This window comes from Camelus dromedarius, chromosome 1 (assembly GCF_036321535.1).
Source record: "Camelus dromedarius isolate mCamDro1 chromosome 1, mCamDro1.pat, whole genome shotgun sequence".
NCBI classification, from domain to species: Eukaryota; Metazoa; Chordata; class Mammalia; order Artiodactyla; family Camelidae; genus Camelus; species Camelus dromedarius.
This window is the reverse complement of record NC_087436.1, coordinates 120,451,180-120,470,150: the sequence shown is the minus strand read 5'-3', so window position 1 is coordinate 120,470,150 and position 18,971 is coordinate 120,451,180. Positions and strand designations below refer to the sequence as shown.

Genomic DNA, 18,971 nt, shown 5'->3' with positions numbered 1-18,971 from the left:
CCCTGTGTCCACGACGGGCACACGGCCCTGCCTCGGCTGTAGTTCTCGGGGCGTCCCTCCTTCCTCCTCCAGCACCAGCACCCCAGGGGCACAGGCTGCACGCGCTTGAGCTATGTCCTCCTCCTGGGTCTCCAGCAGTTGGCTGTGGGGGTCTGAAGGCCGTGTTCGGGGTCCCCTCCATGCCTTGAGGCCGTGCCTCCCATGTGAGCAGAGCCCCAGAAAATTAGAGGCCCCCGCTCCAGGAGACACTCACCAGGTTCACCAGCGGTCCCCCGGAGTTCCCGTACTGCAGGGGAGGAAACCGACGTTAGTGTGTCCCAAGCCCCCACCCCGAGGTTCCTGAAGCTCTTTCTGCCAGCCTTCATCCTAACCGGCACAGGAACATGTACTTGAATTTCACCCCTGACAGCACCAATAGGCCTCATCCCTGACCCCACTTCACAGATAAGAAAGCTGAGGCCACAGAGGCCAAGGGCACAGCCGTGTGAGGATTGGGGACCGGCCTGGCCCAGTGCTTGCACACAGGCCCCACAGACCCCCTCCAGCCTCACACTGGCGTCAACACCACTCACGGGCAGGGCAGCCCCGGCGGATGCAGGGTTGGGTGCTATTTCCCATCCCACTGGCTTCAAGGAGTCTCTCAAAGACTGACATTTCCAGAAGAGTGTCTGAACCACAGCAAAGCCAAAGACGCAGGCGCTGTGCATCCGGGCAAAGTGCTTTGTGAATGCAAAAGGTACCATCCAATATAGTAATAAATAATAATAATAAAATAGTAACAATAATGTTGATTTGGGGTGTAATTTGGGCAAAGATACTTCAGGGGCCCTGGCTAAGCCTCTGCATCTCTGAAGGGCTGCCCCAGGTCAGGGCAGCAGCCTCTAACCCCAGGGCAGGCCCAGCACCCTGGGCAGCAGTCGCAGGGAGTCAGGGCTCCACTTAATGTACAGAAGGAACTTTCTGGCCAGGGGCACTGTCGATGGTGGGGCGGGCTCTGGGGACAGGGAGCGCCCCGGGCCGCGGGGAGCACTCACGTTGATGATGGCGTCTGTCTGGATATAGTCCATGTCTGAGTCCCGGAGGCCCAGCTCCCGGCCGTCCCGCTGGGCCGTGCTGACGATGCCCGTGGTCACGGTGTTCTGCAGGGCAAAGGGGCTGCCAATGGCCACGACGAACTCGCCAGGCCGCAGGTCTGCCGAGTGACCCAGCTGCAGTGCCGGGAGCTTTTTCTGGGGAACAGTGGGGAGGGCACGGTGAGGGAGGCTCAGCTGTCAGCCTTTGGAGGGACCAGATCCAGGTCCCTGCCAGGACCCCGGCAGGGCGGTCCCAGGAGCTGTAGGGGGTGCCAACCAAGGCAAGTCAACCACACAGACAAGGCCGGGCTGGCCTCCGGATGACCTGTGGTGGCCAAGAGCCTTGTGACTGGCTGGCTTCAATGGAGCAGAGGCTCAGCCCACCAGCAACCACAGGTCTCCCCAGGGCAGGCCTTGGAGGTCCATCACAGGGGCGACACACAGACGGTCCAGCTGGGTGCTGCCCAGTGGTTCGATGGTCACAGGTCCCCCTGAAAATTCGACAGAAGCCATGGACACCAACACCCAGACGATGCACTGCACACACACTGGTGAGCCCTGGAGCCCAGGAAGGGACCCTGGGCACTGGCTTTGGAATTTCTGACGCAGCTCAGCCTGGTCTCCCAACACAGACACACAGGGGTGCTGGGGAGGGTTTGGCTCCCCTGTGGTCTGAGTGCGCCTGGGCTGGCAGCATCCCCAAGGCTCGGTCTGCAGGGCACGGGGGCTGAGAGGCAGCCCGGCTGCCCGGAGAGCCCCTGCAGGCACTGGGCTGCCCGGGACGCCGGGGCGCCTGGGTCTTGCCGACTCTGCCGGCATCTTTGGCCACAGGTGGCCGCTGGGGTGTGCCCTCTGCCCACCCTGAGTTTCCGTCACGGTGCCTGGAAGGGGAGAGACCCAGCGCAGCCAGCCCTCAGTCTAGTCCGGCTCTGCCTCTCCCCATGGGGTCCTTGGGCAGGGATCGCAAACTGTGGCCCTCGAGCAAGTCCAGCCCAATTCAGTGGCCTGTTCCATAATTAAACTCTTACTGGAACACAGTCCGCCATCTGTCTCGCCTGTGGCTGCTTTCCCAGGACAGTATGAAGTTGAGAGTTTGCAACAGAGATTACAGGGCTCGTGAAACCTAAATCGTTTGCTGTCTGGTGCTTCGCAGAGAAAGTCTGCCAACCTCCCTCCTCAAGTACACGTCTCACTGCAGCCCCCTGACCTCGTCTACACGGAGGCGGTGCCCCAGACTCAGAGAGCGCAGTGCAAGGGCGCAGAAGCGGGCAGGGGCTACGCGGGCCGTAAGGTCTCCTCTCCCGTGATTGAGCAAGAGGAGACCTCCTTGCGAAAACCAGATCATCTCGAAAGCTGGCAACTTTCATTCAGAAAGAGCAGAAGCTGGGCTCAAAGTCAGTCAAGCTGGGCCCGCCAGCACAGATGGACCTGCCCCTCACCGGCCTCGTGGTGTGCGCAGGCCGCTGGTCACCACAGCTGAGCCCACGGCGGCCCCCCGAGTTGTGACCACACTGTTGGATGGCAGGAAACACGCTGGAGGGAGGCCAGGACTCGGCCGAGCGGGTCCCCAGTTAGAGTGACCACGGGCAGTCTCTAACCCCTGAGCCTCAGTTTCCCATCTGAAATAGCAGGACACCGAAACCTCTCCCGCGAAGGGCCGCGGGGAGAATTAGGGTGCACACAGGTGCCGTTGGCGGCTGGCCTAGAAAGAGCCAGTGGTCATAACGGAAGGTGACCGTGGTCCCGGGTGGGTCTGCCTGCTCAGCGGGGGATCGAAGTGGAGGTGGAGGGAAGGATGGGGCATGTTTCCTAAGTGCTCCCCACCGGCTTCTGTCACCCCCCCTGGGGACAGCTGCACCCACAGGGATGGGTCCAGGAGGGACGACAGAAGTGTCCCTTTGGAGGCCCCCCGTGTGGGAGTGACTGTGGGTGGCACACTTCCTGGATGGCAGCCTGCTCTGCCCTGTACCTGGTGGCCTGGGGAAGCCCAGGGTGGTATCTGGACACCCAAGCTCTAGTCTGACTGGATGCAGGACTGGGGACATGTTGCCAGTCCCTCTGGGCCTCGGTTCCTCCAGGTGTCCAATGGGAAGAGCAGGCTGGCGCGTCTCTGGTCCCTGGGGCCCTGGGGTCTGGGGAGGCGCCCCCACCCCTCCACTGCCCACTCACTTTGGGGTGGATCTTGATGGTGGCGATGTCCGACTTCTTGTCGATGTCTTTGATGGTGGCCTCATAGGTGTCACCGTTCTGCAGCTGCACCTTGAGCTGCTCCCGGCCTGAGACAGTGTTGCTGCTGGACACCACGTGGGCGTTGGTGATGATCAGGCCCGCCTCCGACATGATGAAGCCCGAGCCGCTGGACAGGGGCACGTTTCGGCCAAACAGAGGGTGTCTGCAGGGAGGCAGCGCGGGCGGGCATTCAGGGCGTGGACACAGCCGTGCGCCGGCAGGAGGGGAGCAGAGCCAGCACATGGGTTTGGAGTCCACCAGGCCCACGGCTGAATCCCTGCTCTGCCACCTCCTGACTGTGACTGTGGCCAGGTCATTAAGTGTAGACCCATTTCACAGCCACAAAGAGGAGGCAATGATCTCTGACTTGCAACATGCGGAGATGAGACATGAGGTCCAGAAACATCAGACCCATGGCGACACAATAGGAGACAGACAAACCAGCTTTCTAACCCCAAGTCCAGTCCCTGCTTACATCTGCCTGACTGTGGGCAGGTGGCTCACTCTTCTGAGCCTCAGTTACCCCATCTAGGAAATGGGCTAACAAGACCAGCTCCATGGAGTGAGGATGCACTCAACAAGCTGGGCTGCTCCTGTCATAGGGATATGCACACAGCGCCCATGGGACTGTCACACAGCAGGTCCCCAGGGAATGTCAGTGTCCCAGACACCGGGGAGGGCAGTAAGCACACCTCCCCTCTGCTGAGTGCCTGGAAGCCCCAGATGTCAGGGGGAGCAGCACTGGTGAGACCCGGCTGGTGAGCAGCACTGGTGAGACACCAGGCTCCTAGACGCGGAGCGCTAGACATGGCGGGGCTCACAGGCCAGGGGACGCCCGGCCTCAGTGTCTGCCGCCACAAAATGGGATGAAATAGGTGATGCAGTGGGCGCGGGGGCCGAGTCGGTATTCTCTGCTGGGGGACAGCACCCAGCCCTGGCCAGAGCCCTCTGAGTAGGACCTCAGCTCCCAGAAGCGGGGAGGTGGGGTGCCAGATGCTTCTCCAGGGTGGGTCACCTCTGGGACCCCAGGGCCTGGATGCAGCAGGTAGTCAGTGGCCAGGGATGATGTGTGATGTGGGGCCCTAACCAGGACGGATGGGAAGAACAGAGACGGCGGGAGACTCGGGTGGGGGGGAGCGTGACTCCCTGGGGAGCGCAGGAGCGCCACCTCGCCCAGCAGGACCAGCGACAGCTCATGTCACCAAGAGCGCCCTCTCATCCATGGACCAAGTCAGTTCATGCTCGTGGCTGCACTGCAGGGCAGGTAGGCGTCCAGTTTACCAGTGGGGAAACGGGCCCAGTGACACAAACCGCCTGCCTGGGTCAGGCAGGCAAAGGGCAGTGCAGAATTTGAACCAGGCAGGCTGGCCTCTCAGCCCCCCTGCAGGGTGACCACAGCATCTATCCACTTACGTCCGCAACCAACTTCCGCGCCCACCCAGCTCTGCGTGGGCCCTTGGCCTTCTAGAAAGACATTGCCCCTCCAAGCCACCCCCAAGGCCAGGGACGTGCCATTCACACTCCCAGTTGCAATTTCCTTAATGACATGTCTCTGGGTCTGGGGCTCGCAGAAAGGGCAGTGAGGGGTCAGCATTGCAGAGACGTGGGCTCAGCTATGAGGTCCAAGAGACCCGGGGTCAAACCTCAACTCAGCACTCAGCAGCTCCGAGCCTGGGGAGATTCCCAGGGGCCTCTGCTTCCACATTCAGAAAGTGGGAACATGTGAGCCTGCCTTCTGGACTACAGGAGGGGCGTCCTCCCCAAGGGCAACGGCTGCCTGCTGGTCTGAGAGAGGTCCACCAGACCCCAAGCCCACTCTGCCTTCTACTGCCCACCCCGATGCTAGAATCCAGTCTAGTCTGGGCCAGGTGGATGGAGGGGAAGCCTTGGAGGGGCGAGGGGGGCTCTACCCACCTCAGGAAGAGTTCTATGTGGACCACGGCCGGAGCGATCTTCTCCACCACATCAGCAATGAAGTTGAACTTGTACCGTGGGCTGGTCAGCTGGTGGAGACCTGCACTGGCAGAAAGAACCAGGTGCGTCAGTGAAGCCCAGACACTGCCCAGAACCCCTGCCAGGGGTCAGCGCCCTTCGGGAATGCTCCAGGCACCCAGGTACTTGGGAGGGGGGGCTCACATGCCCTGAGAATGGTTAATGCTGAGCTTCCTCACCTCCCATCACCAGGCCAGCCAAGAGGCTCAGAGAGGTCAGAACACTTGGCGTGGGCCACACAGCAGTGACATGAAGCTCAGGCTGGATCTGGGCTAGTCTCCCTGGGCCCCCGCCCTTTCTCTCATATACAGCAACGCCCTGTTGCGAGGAAACCATCCCCTACCCCTGGCCAGCTCTGGCCTGTCCCTCCAGGCCCTGGGTTAGCCCAGTGGCTGGACGAGGTTATAGCAGAAGCCCTTGGGTGGTCCCCTCTGAGGTGCCCCAGCCTGGCCATGGTGTGGCCCCCTCCTGGTTCATGCCGGGTTGCCGATGTCTGAGTCACCAGAGCCCCCCAACCGTGTCTGACTTGGCCAGGCCCCAGTCTGACTTGCCAGGCGGTTCACGAACTTCCCTGGAACCTTCTAGCTCAGATTTCTGCTGCCGTCAGCAGCGGGGCTGCAGCCTGCCAGGACCACAGGCCTGATGCCAGTGGGTGGCATGAGGCCCACTCCACTTTGGTCTCCCTGCTCCGGTATGTGCCGAGGTCTCCCGGGTCCCCGCCAGAGGCTGGCGCTATCTGGAACCCGCACTGCCCAGCACCACTTGTAACTGGCTCCCGGGGCCTGGATGGGGCTGAGCACCTCTGAGCTCCAGCTGTGTGGCTTCAGGCAAATCACTTACCCTCTCTGGGCCTTGACACCTCATCTGAAACGCGAGACTGAAGATGCCTCTCCAATCCCCCTCCCCCAGGCCTGCGGGAATGCAGTGTGATTTGGAAACTGTGATGCTCCCTCCCTTGGGGACAAGGAGGTAGGGGAGCCCACCACCCTCTGGTCCCCAGTGTTGCTGAACAAGGAGAGCTCGCCCGTAAAGTCCAGCTTTGCAGCTGATGCTTCTCTTGGTGGTTGCTGGGAAGTGACTGAGCATCAGGATGTGGTGAAAATCTGGTTTTCCAGGTCGTCCAAAGGGACAGGATGGAGCATGTTGGGTGCAGCAGCGAGGAGCCAGGCACAGGCCCACAGTCGGTGCCCCACGGACACCTGTGGACAGATGCAGCCCCACCCACAGCTGGACACATCTCCCCACCATCCAGGGTGGCAGCCAGGGCAGGGGTCATCAGCTCTGCCTTAAAGGCAGGGAAACTGAGGCTCAGTAAGGGGAAGACACTGCAAGTTCAACCAGAACCAGGCTCTGGAGCGGGGTCCTCCCCTCCCCCGTACCCACCCCCCACCGCCAAGGCCCCAACTGTGCGTTAAGCCTGAACTGGGGCTCGGGGCCTGGAGGAGAGTTTGCCTGGGGCTCTGTGGTCAGCGGAGGTGAGGAGGGCCCTTTCCACTGGCCCTGTGATGTCTGCCTCTTAAGCAGCCACGGAGGCTGCGGTCAGCATGAATGAAAGGCCACCTGTCCCCGGTGGCCAGAGACTGGCGCACTGCTGGCCACCTTGCGGCTCCTCGCTGATCAAACCAGGGGCCACCAGGGACCACCGTGCCCGGGAGCCCTCCTCCCGGAGGCAAAGCCAGTGGAAGGGTGGCATCTAAGGTTCAGAGGTCATGGTCACAGGCAGGGCCCACTCTGAAGCAGGGCTCTGCCAGTCCAGCACACACAGGTGCCTGTATGGTTATTTCCACGTGAGTTGCTCATAGTCCCTGAAACTCTGGAGGAGAAGCTACTGGTCAGCTGGTCCGTGGGGCTGAGCCCAGCTTTGCCTGCTGCACCCCAAGGCCCCGGGGAAACTGCATTTGTGCTCTATCTGCAAAAAAGAGGAAAGAAAGCCAGCCACCAGCCCTGCTGCCCCTTCCAGGTTCTGCTCTCTGGCAAAAGCTCTCCCGCCAGGCAATCCCTACGACACCAAGGTACCCGGAAGACCCCAGGCGGGGGGAGGACTTGGCAGGGTCAGCAGCTTTCCCAAGCACACCAGTCCTGGATTTACTCTGCCTACCGTGCTGTGCTGGGGCAGGCGTGGCCCGCTGGGTGAGGCCAGGTGTCACCTTCCCTGCTGTGTAACCTGTAGGGGCCACTCACCCCCAGTCTCTACTCCATCACCCACTACTCTGTGCCTCCACCCACAGGGACTGCTCCCCAATTCTCCCTTCCGTGATGCTCCAGGCTGTCCCAGATGCAGCTCCAGTCCCACTTCCTCCAGGCAGTCTCCCTGGCAGGCTTCTCCCAGCCCTCTTTGGGGCTCCCAACATAGTGCCTCGCCCATCCATTTGCCCTTGCAGGGAGTGTATTAAATCCATGCCTGCTGAGTGCCACCTGTGTGTGCACCCCATGCTGGGGACAGGCCAGTGAGCAGCAAGGCATAGCACTGGGTGACCCATGATGGGACAGGGGAAGACACAGGTGAGATGGGGGACTCCAGGGGTGGCCCTGATCCAGGCTTGGAAGAGCACACTGGGAGGGGATCAGAGATGCAGAGACACAGCCTCACTCATGAGGGCGGCTGCGGGAAGATTCAGCCAACTCCACACCGGGCTCTGGGTGAGTAAGACAGAGGAGGAACCAGAGCGTCCCATCAGAAGAGGCTGCTGGTTACCACGTGCCTTGCTCCCAGATCTCAGAGACTCCACCCCTTCCAGCACGTCGGGCACCCCCTGGGGGACCCGGCCCTGGCACGGCAGGCCTAGAGCACCCCCGGCTGGGCTGCGCAGGCTGCTGGGGAGCCGACCCGGCCGCGGAGAGCGCGATGGCACGGCGGCCTCCCTCCAGGTGCGTTTCTTTCCAGTGTGTCCTCTCCGGAGATCACTTAGAATAGGCGACACTCAATTTCAGATGTGATGATTTAAACACAAAACCCTCTGGAAAATATTCGTAGGTCAAAGGCTGGCAGGAAATACCCGAAAGCACCTCGCGGTGGGCATTGTGGGCAGAGGCAGAGTTGTGAGGGGTTCTGTTTCTTTTGCGACTGTCCGCATGCTCTCCCACAGGCAAGTTACACAGACGCATAGGAGAAACCGAAGGGAGGGAGGAAGGCCTGGCGGGGCTGTGAGCCGGGCCGGGGCCGGGCTGCGAAACAGCAGAAGGTCTGGCTGTGTCCCCCAGCGCCCCCCGCTAGGTGGCTGTGTGCCCCATCGCCCCCCGCTAGGCAGGCGGCAGGGCCCTGGGGGTGCAGGGCCACAGGCGGTCTGAGGAGAAGCCAGACGGGCTCACCTCCCACCCAGGCAGCAGCTCCTTTGGGACACAGACGTGTCTAGATCCCCCACAGACCAGCAGTGACCAGCACAGGCAGGCCCCACAGCAGCCCCCGAGAGGGAGGGAGGGTGGTGGGGAGGCCTGACCCCATCTGATCCAGCACACAGTAGGTCTGCAAACAACACCGCAAAGAACATGCTTCAGCCTGTTAACCAAGTCTTGCAAGGAGCAGCCTCACAAGAGCACAGTCAGTGGCCCCTTCTGTGTCCCAGGAATCAGGCTGCAGGCAAAGATGGTTCAGGGTGGAGACAGGCCAGGCACTAGCCCCAGGTCCCGTGGACTTCAGAGCCCGAGCCTCCCCTGACCCTGGGGCCTGGGGCTCCCCCGTGGAGCTCCCGGGTCAGACAGCTGCTGGTGACATAGGCCCTTCCAGGCCCTGCCCCTTTAAGCCGGCGAGGTGGGTGGTGGGGAGGGGGTGGGGGTGGGACAGGGCCTGTTTCCTGGGCCTCCTCCCCACACACAGATGAATCATCCCATGAATCAGTGGGAAGAGAAGACGCGGTTCCCACCGCCTCTTTCCACATGAAAACCTTGGGCCCCACGGCTGGGAGGCAGACTCTGTTTATTTGGGGGTTTTGACAACCCTCACCCTCGCCCTGTCCTGGAGCCAAAGTTCTGAAGTCAACAGTCAGTCTTGACCAGATTCAGCTGTTCGTATTTTTTCCGTTTGTTTGTTTGTTTTCAAAAATAAACGGTAATCCGCAGGTCTTGGAAGTTTTAGTCAGGAGGAACTTGACAGAGCAAAGCAATCAGGGCCAGGTGTCCAGTGGCGCCGCCCGGGAGAGGAAGGGGCACCGCCAGGGCGGAAAGAGACCAGGAGAAGAGCCAGCAGGAAGCCAACTGGGGCTCGGGGCCCCACCTCCAATATTTCTGTACAGTGCACCTTCCAGGAGGGCTGAGGGACAGTGGCACACCCTGGAAGAGGACCTACTATGTGCTGGCTCTGGACAGTCATGACTGCTATGAAACAGATGGGGAAACTGAGGCCCAGACACCCTGTAGGGCCACTCTCTACTGTTGCACAGGCTGTATACTGCACAATTCTAGAATGATTATTAACAAAGATCATAGCGTGACTACCTCCCTTGGGATTGTGCAGTGCACAACCTGCTTAACTGTCTGCGTTACCCCTCCAGCATACAATGGGCAGACCCAAGACTGAGACCCAGTTCTAACCCTCTAACTCCAAGGTCAGTGTTCCCTTCTTCTGTTGTCTCCTGCAATCAGAATACTCACCTCCATCACCCAGTGGTTAGGTAAGAGGTAGAGATGGAGGGAGCGTGAGCAGATGCCCACGAGGTCCTAGGCTGTGCCTACCTGTCTGTGACGCTGACTACAGCCTGCAGGCCAGATGGCAACCTCTCAGCAGGGCATCCAAGGACCTCGGTGTCCAGGTCCCATTTACATCTGCAGCCTCACTACTGCTGCTGCCACCCCCCATCCCGTATCTTCAGCTCCAGTTCCCCAAGCACACGTGCTCTGAAGCATTCCCCCACCTCTGCAGTCAGTCCCTCAGGCCAACATACCTCCCCCTGGGAGCCCGCCCCGACTGGACAGGCTCAGTGACCGAGCTCTCTGTCTGGGGCCCACGGCACCTCGTGACCCTTCTCAAAGCTGTCCCTTGGGCCTGCCCCTATGGCCTGGGCACCCCTGACCCACTGCGGTGAGCAGAGAGCTGCGGGAGAATGAGTGAATTGTGTGGGTGGGCACGCGGTCCCAGGGGCCCCTCCACAGCCACTCGCCTCCACCCCAGGCCCCCCCCACCTTGAGGGGCAGCCTTTGAAGCCCCAGGAGCCGCCTTCCGGGCTAATTAGTTCCCAGGATGGCTCCCTGCCTGTGTTTTTCTTTCTCTTGAAAACTGGCCTGTCCCTGAATGAACTGTCTCCCCCCAGCCAAGGACAGTGGCTTCTGATCCCACTGTGGCTCCTGGGGTTGGGGGAGGGGTGATGCCACTGTCTGCAACCCCCAGGCTCCTGTCCCCAGAACACAGGGCCGAGGGCTGCAGCCCGGGATTCCCTCTCCAGGGGCCAAGCCAGCCGGGGCTCCGGGCACTTATGCTGTGAGTTCCCACAGCAGCTCTGCCAGCTCACCCATTTTACAGGAGAGGGAGTAGGCTCAGAGAGGCCAGAAGACCCACCAGGACCCGCAGCCAGGTCCCCTGAACTCCCACCCCGGGTACTACTCTCACTCCATGCTGGTCCTCACCCAGTATGATTGGCTGTCCTGCCCCGAGGAGAGCCCAGACCCGGCCAGTCCTCAGCTTGGAGCCAGCCTGGCTCCTCTGGCCATGAACTCCACTGGGGCTGCAGCCAACCCTGTGGAGGAGAGGGCTCTGCCACCAGCTTGTTCGTGCTTTATCAGAGGGGTCCCACAGGCCAGGCAGGACTCCAGGCCTCCCACAGGGCCACCCAAGCCATGGAAGCCAAAGTGGGTCAGCCTCTGGCCCTCCTCTTACAGGAAGCCCTCCTTGCCCTGACTGGTCCGTTAGTTGACTCCTCTGGGCTCAGGCTCTTTAGCCTTGACACGCCGGTGGAACTCCTGTGGGCAGGGTCTGGCATGTGGGAGCCCCTCCCCCTGCAAACACTGCCTTCCAGCTCCTTCCCTTCCTCAACTGCCCCGCCTTCCTCCCTCAAACTCCATTTATGTGAGAAATGTCCACTTGTCAATATTTAGGTTTGTTTGCACTAACCTCCATTACCCCTTACACTGTGCAAAGTGCTTTAAATTCATTATCTCACTGATTGTCCAATGACCCAGTGAGGAGGGTACCACCACTGTCCCCATTTCACAGATGAGGAGACTGACGTGCAGAGAGCTGAAACTTGCAGGGTTTTGCCATGGTAAGTGCTAAAACTGGGACTCATCCCTGAGCAGCCGGATGAGGGGAACCAAACTGGGTCTCAGCCCTCACTCAGACCATTCTGTACCAGAGGGGCTAAAGCATACAATTGGAAAGGTTGTGCACTGCACAACTTGGAGGCCACTTGCTACCTCTGCACCAGAACGGGTGTTCAGTTCAGGGCACACACACTCATGTCCTGACCACACCTTTGCTACACTGAGGACATGGGGTCTGTAACTTTATTCTATTTTCAACTTCTTTATTCAACACTTTTGTGAAACCCAAGATGGGAGGCCACTTCCTCAAGGTGCTGGAGGCCTGGGTAGCATGCAGCATGCTAGACGGAAAGTCAGGGGGACCCGGGCTCAAGGCAGAGCTGTCTGTCCCCACTTGATGACCTTCGGGCAGCCCACTGAACCCTGATGAGTCTTTTCTGCTAAAGGTCCATGACAAAAACACCCAGACACCGTGTGTGTTTAGCCTGGAGCACAGGTCTTGCCCTTGACCTTGCTAAAACATGGTGGCTTCTCTTCCTCAAAGCAGACCCAGGAGGAGGCGGACTTCAGACCCTCTGGCAGGACACACAGCTCACTCGGCCAGCCCCCGCCCACTCCCTCATCCGGTCTGCACAAACCCCACACCTCCAGGGAGCCAAGTGACTCTCTGCTTGGCCTCAAGTTTCCCCAGAGCTCCCAGCCGCTGAGGGGTACATGTCAGGCCAGGTGGACAAAGCCAGGGGGTCAAGCCTGGCACAGCCCAGCTCCAGCTCACCCAGCGCAGCGCTTGCAGTGTGACAGAGTTGCAGCAGCTCTGTTCATCCCCAAAGTGTCCGGGTGTTTCCTCTGGGGACCCCTTGGATGTGGCCATGATGGCAAGGACAGGACTTGGGATTTGGGCTGGGTAGGGGTGGGGCTCCACTGGCCTCGCAGGTCCTGGAGTTCCCCCTACAGTCTGCAGAGGTGATGAGACCACTGCCCCGTACTGAACCAAGGCCACCCCTTCTCATGACACAAGCATAGCAACGCTGCCACCAACACATGGACAGGGCCATTCATCAGCCAGGCTCTTTCCAGGGAACCCCATCCCCCACTGGACACCCTTCTTACCAGAGCCTCCCACCAGAAGCTAATCTGAACTCACCAACTTGTCTCTCCAAACCTGCTCCTCCGGTGCCCTGCCTCCAGGCAAGGCCCCGCCATCCATCCACCCTGCCCCCCCACACCCATCAGGCATGAGATCTTAATGCCTCTGGAGCCCCTCCCCCTCACTGTCACCCTAGCTCCAGCCTCATCAGTTCTCCCTGCCCAGGGAACTGGACTCCCTCCAGCTGGGCCCATGTACCCACTCTGCACACCTGCACACACATAAGCCCTCCTGAAGATGAGTCACCCTCACAGTTCCTCCACCTGGTACCAGCCTATGCTCAGCATTTCCTGCTGTCCTCCTCTGCACAGACTCTCTTTGGGTCTACCTCGCCATGGCTGTTAGATGCCACCTCCTCCGGGAAGCCCTCCTGATCTACCCTTCTCCCCATCCTGGAGATGGGTTCTCCCTCCCCTGAGTTCCTCACATTGTCCTCTGTCCCTCACAACACAGGATCAGGGATTCCACAGGGACTTGGCTGGTGGTGGTGATGGTGCGCAGGAAACAGAGGACAGAACGTACTGAGCCTGCAGGCCATGTCAGAAGTTGTGCTTGGTCCTGAAGACAGTGGGATTCATGGCTGGGCTTTGAGCAGGGGAGATCCGAGTCTCATACTGCCCCTTTGGACCAGTGTTTGGAGGTGCATGGGAAGGGAGAAGCCCCTGGAAGACAGACCAGAGTGGGTGCTGTGGGATCCCAGTGCACCTCCAGACCAGCTTAGGGAGCGTGGAGGGTGAGGGTGCTTTCCAGGCCAAGCCCTGGCAGGGAAGGGACAGCTGCACCGCACTCTGGGCCTCAAGCTCCTCTTGGCTGGACTCCTGGCTCCCAGGAGCCTTGGCGCTGGGAACTCCTGAGTCCTCAGGAGCCACCAGATGCTGCCACTCAGTGCTGCTATCAGGGTGGGGGAGCGAGAGGAATACGGATGCCTGATTCCTGAATGCAGAATTCCAAGACTTGCCAGGCCGGGAAGCTGCTAAGAGGATTAAAAATCAAAAACTAACCAAAGCTCTTAAATAAACAGAACTGAGAGACTCCGCAGGAACGTGCTCTGGAGTTGTACAATAATCACTGACAATTAAATGCCACGTTGCGAACTGCTCAGGGCTCGAAATTCTGATCAACTGCACGCTCGAAGGCCTGTTTGCCTGCAGTTGTAGGCAGAGAGGCCATGAGGATCTCCGGGCTCCGGCCGAGCGAAGAGGGAAACCTCTGCTCTGCACAGACCCTCTGAACACCTTTCTCTGGGCTTCACTACTTCATTGATGGATATTCACCCACACTGGGCAGCAGCTCGGCCTGCCACGGGGATGCGAGCACGTGAGGGCTCCCTGGATGGCTGGCGGGCCCATCCCCGGGAGCATCAGGATGGTCGCACACTATGTGGGTGCATCTTTCATTCCGTAGCACCTACTGAGCCCAGGCCCTGGACCAAGCCCAGCAGGGCACGAACAGACAAGACCTCCACCTTGTGAGCCTCAGAGCCTGGTGAGGATGGAGATAAGGCAAGTCATCGAGGAGCTGGGAGGGGCCCAGAGTAGCCTCCAAGGTGCACTCATGAGGCTAATAAAGGGGCTTACCCAGGTGGTCAGGGAGGGCAGCTCAGCAGTGGTGGGACATCTAGGCCAAGGCAGGATGAGGATTGGCCCCATGAAGGTGAGGAAATGGGACTTTCAGGCAACGGGCACAGTGTGTGCAAAGGCCCTGAGGTAGAAAGGAGACCAGTGTGGCTGGAGCACAGAGGATGGGATGGTGTTGGAGGGGTGGGCAGGGCCAGATGACAGAGGACCTTGGGGGTCAGGGTCCGGTGTTGGGGAGCTGCCAAAGGGATCCCACCTGCCATGGGCAGGACGGATTCATCAAGGTCATCCTGGCTGCTGGGTGAAGAAGTGATCCAATGGAGGATGAAGGAGGTGGGGGAGGTCAGTGTGGACAGCATTGCTGGGGGACCCAGCAGCGGTGGCTGCTGCAGGGATGTTTCCAGGTTGAGCTGAGGACTCTCCTGCTGATGGGAGGTGGGGAGTGAGGGAAAGAGAAGGGTCAAAAGTGACCAAGGCTTCTGACCTAACCTTCCTAGGGGTGGTCTTGTTGGCTGAAGGCCACGGCCAGCTGAGACACACAAGACTCCAGCTCAGGGAAGAGTGGGGCTGGAGACAGGATCCCTAGTCAGCAGCACCCGGCGTTTCTGGATGCTGTGAGGGTAGAGCTGGCAGGACTTCTGTCCACAGGGAAATGCCAGAGTGGGCAGCACCATGCCCGCTGCTACGTATGCACATCACTTGTGACTTCCGGCCAGGCCCTGGGGAGGGGGGCAGCACTGTCAGTGACACTCTATGGAGGATGAGCCCACTGTGGCTGGAGACCTGACCCTGGCCCCTGAGCTTGGGGACCTCGCTGCCCCTGTCTGCAGGAGAAAGCCGGGGACCTGCAACAGCAAAGCTTTCACAGCCAGCCAGCTCCAGGCCAGGCCTGACTGTCATTTCCCGGCCGAGAGACCTCAGCCAAGTCACTTGGCCTTTGCCTGCCTCAGTGAGCACATCCGTGATGCATGAGTAAGGAACAGATTCACAGCAGCAAATGAGACAGCGCCAGGGAGAGCCCGGTATCAGCACGAATCCACAAGGACTGGACTCTGCACGTGCAGCCCCACGGAAACCTGGGTGTCTGAGGTCCCTGTGCCTGGGTGAATGCACAGGAGCGAGGGTGGGGTCACATACAGACCTCGGGCCACAGTGTGAATGGAGCTCGCGGGAACCTGGACCTGTCTCCCCCTCCCTTGTGCAGGGAGCCCTCCCCTCCCGCCCCTCCTTGGTGGCCCAGCTACCTTGCCCCTTGGGCTCTGGCAGCAGCAGGGCTAGTGGGACCCTGCGCCTGTGTGGCCAGTCCATCTGCCTCTGCTTCGCTCCTGCCCCCTCCACCCTCCCCAGCCTTCGCCCAGAGAGCTCTCAGGCACCTCCCGCAGCCTCCTCTGGGGCGCCTCCCCGGCCTTTCCAGATGAAGGGAACCGGCGGTGGCGGAGCCGTCATCGTGATAACAGGGCAAGAAGTAAGAAGCACTCTGTCGACTGCTCGTCGGAGGCACGTGCCTGTGCACCAGGGTCGTGGATCCTCACCACGGCTCTCCCCGCAGCTGCTACTGTCGCCCCACTTTACAGCAGAGGAAATTGGGGCAGGAACTTGCAGACGGCCGCCCCATTAGCAAAAAGCACGGGGACAGCCCCAGCCATGACCTCACGCTCCAGCCGCTTCCCCTGATGAGCCGTCTGTGCCGGTGTGTCGGCATCAGGCCACTGTCCTCTTCTCACCCACCGTGTGCCCCCACCATCTGAGTTTCTCCAGGGCACAGGTGGGGTCTGTCTCATTACAGTGGCCTTGTCACCAGCTCAGGGCCAGCAGGACACACAGAGAAGGTGCTTCACAAACGTAGACTCCATCCGTTAAGAACGAAGGTTTCAGAACGTCTAGACCACCTCCAACCTCCCCGCCAGCCCCGCCACCGGGCACGGAGCCCTGCTCTAAGCCTCCGATACCTGGGGGAGTCGGCATTCGGGAAGGGCCCACAGACACAACCAAGCTGCAGTGGGCAGTGCCAGGCCCACCACGAGCCCTCTGCCTCCCAGACCTCCCGGCACAGCCTCAGATGGGCCTGCTGTTTCCGTGCCCCAAGCCAGAGGCTGCAGTGGGCACTCAGCAAGCGGGGACGCCCACCTCCGTGACCCTGAGTGGCACCCTGCTCCCGGCCCTCGGCCTCCTGGCACAGTCAAAACACAAGTCTGACCTTATCACCCTCACTTCTCTTAAAACCCTTCAATGGCTCTCCCATACCGTCATGGTTAATCCCACGCACTGCTTCCCAAACTGGGCTCCCCGGAATGCCGGTGTGCCGGGGGAGGTCATGTGTTCTGCCAGGGAAGAGTTCTCCATTGAAGTTCTCTTGGGAAAGCCTGGGTTTTATCATTTTGTGGTTTTTTTTTTCACTTGCTGCAGATTTTCTCCGGAGCTTGACAGACTCAAGCGTAGTGTGAATCCCCACCGCAGGGATGGTGTCTGCTTTCCTGAGTGTTTTGAGCCACAGGACACTTATTTTCAGAATCCCAGACAGGATTTGGGAAGCCTCGCCAACAGGATGAAGGCTAAGGCATGACGTTTACAGGCCGCCTGTGGCCTCATCCCTGCGATCCTGCCACCCAGCCTTGGGTATCTCCCCTGGTACATGCACACACGCTTTCCCTGCACGGCGGCTGCTCTGGGCACCTGCTCTTCCCGGCTCAGCTCGCCCCACACAGCAAGGCCTCCACGTGGTGGTGCACGTTGTCCCCTCTTCCCAGAAAGCCTCCCTCTCCCTGGGGGGGGACAGGTCCTCATCCTTGAAGATTCAGCTTAGATGCCCCTGGTCTCTGAAGGCTTCCCGGCACCCCAGGCAGCCCTGCTCCCCGCAGTGCTCCCAGGTCCCCTGGAGCCTGTCCTGGTGGGTAGCATCTCCCGTGCTGCAGTGGCCTGGGGGACTCACCTCCCATCACAGTGAACTCAGGGCCCAGCGCAGGTTGCGGAGCTGCGAGTATGTGTTGGACCAGTGCTGGAGCCTGCCTTCCTAAGAGATGCCCCAAACTAACAAGAGTACAGCAAGGTCTTCCAGCTTTTTCTTCCCGGCTCAAGGTCAATCTTTGTGGCAAGGAGCAACCCAGAGCCAACTCCAGGTTAGAGGAGGCTGTTCTGAGGTTTGAAGGGAATGAGAAATTTCCTAACCCAACACTCATCCCCATGGGACCCCAAGCAGTCCAGAGACCCCCCTCCACGTTTGCTCACCACTCCTAAACAGCCCTCCAGAGACGTGCATTTTAAATGCAGTGAAAAAAGAAAGAAAACACCACATGTTGCTCTATTAGTGCCACTTAGATATCCAGACTGGATATTTAAGTCCAGAAAAGATTTCTTTGTTTGCACCCAGCACCCGGGCAGAGCAGGGGATACAGGGACCTGTGAGAATAAGACCCAAGACGGGTAAGTTTTGATGAGTCCAGAAGCTGGAGAAATGTACAGCTAGACCAGCCCCTTGGGGCGGCCAGAAAAGCACTGCGCTTCATTTTTGACTACTTCTGTGACCTTGGGGACAGCAGTTTACCTCTCTGGGTCTCAGTTTCCCCACCTGGAAGACCAGAAGGCTGCTTAGATGATTTCTAGAAGAAATCATCACTTGTGCCCAGAGACGGCGGCCCTCGACGCTCTGCCCTAGCTCTGAGCCTCAGTTTCCCCGGGAGAAGGCTTGTTCCACCCCTGCGCTGCCATCAGTCCCACCCCCGCGCTGCCATCAGCCCCAGCCCGAGCGCTTACCCGATGGGCAGGCGCCCTTCTGCAGCTGGCGCACAGGCGTCCCGGAGAGCTGCAGCGCGCGGCGGCTGGCCGCCTGCAGCGCGCACACGTTGGCATAGGTGTGCCCGTCGGTGCCGCACACGGCGTGCGCCCAGCGGCAGCGACACACACCGCGCGCGCACTCCAGGCTCTCCCCGCACGGCGAGTCGACGGGGCGGCCGCATGGCTCGCCCTCGACGGCGGCGCACACCAGACAGCAGTTGCAGAGGTCGGGCACGTAGCCACCAGGGCAGCGGGGGCTGGGGCACCGCGACACGTCGCAGCGCGTGGGGCACGACGCGGCCAGGGGCTCCCGGGACAGCGCCAGCGCGGCCAGCGCGGCCAGGAGCAGCGCCCGCGCCTGCATGGCGGATGGGCCGGGGGCGGGCGGCAGCGCGGGGGACCAGCCAGGGGGACACCAAAGCGTCTCCGGGCGCCTACGGAGGGAGCGGGGGCGGGAGCGCAGCCACACGCGCCGGAGGCTCAGGAGGGAGGGCTCCGGGACCGCAGGGACATGCCCGGGGCGCGGGGACGCGGGGGACCGGAGAGGCTCCGGCTCCCTCCTGGGCCGACGGTCTGCGGGCAGCGGCCCCGCCGCATTTAAAGGCGCTGGCCGCCGCCCTCGCTGGAAGGGGGCGGCCCGACCCCTCCGCCAGCCCCGCCCCGGCCCAACCGCCCCCGCCCGGCCTTCCGGCTAGGACCCACCCAGCGGCGAAAAGACTGAGCCTGGCTGGTCTAGGAAACCCGGGTGATGGTTATTCTTGGGCGTGGGTAGCGGGGGAGAGGGCGCAGGCCTCGCCCTCCCACCAGTCCCTGTGCCAGCCAAGTTCATGTCCGAGTTCCGGTGACCTCGGCTACTCCTCCCCCCTCGTAGAAATGGGCAAGTCCAGACCATCCCAGCTCTTCCTCCCCGGCCTGCCTCCTTTCCCTCCCTGCCCCCACCTCCAAGCCTCCTCAGCCTGGGAGCCCTCAGGGCAGACCTGGCCCGGTCCACAT

The 18,971-nt window shown here is 60.9% G+C and overlaps 1 protein-coding gene across 3 annotated transcripts in view; it reads right to left on the bottom strand.

The window, feature by feature from the left end:
• Window positions 1–18,544, bottom strand: part of HTRA3 (HtrA serine peptidase 3) — a 31,136-nt gene extending 12,592 nt beyond the window's left edge. Inside the window, exons 1-5 of one of the 3 annotated variants that reach the window (XM_010996912.3) lie at window positions 17,958–18,544; window positions 5,217–5,316; window positions 3,243–3,465; window positions 1,035–1,229; window positions 254–286 (exon numbers count right to left, since the gene is read on the bottom strand). In XM_010996912.3, the coding sequence (XP_010995214.3) occupies window positions 254–286; window positions 1,035–1,229; window positions 3,243–3,465; window positions 5,217–5,316; window positions 17,958–18,342 (936 nt within the window). In that variant the 5' untranslated portion in view covers window positions 18,343–18,544. Of the gene's footprint in view, window positions 1–253; window positions 287–1,034; window positions 1,230–3,242; window positions 3,466–5,216; window positions 5,322–17,957 lie in introns of all 3 variants that reach the window. The other 2 variants (XM_064488477.1, XM_064488480.1) reach the window with 2 other exon arrangements.
• Between the last annotated feature and the right edge of the window lie 427 nt (window positions 18,545–18,971).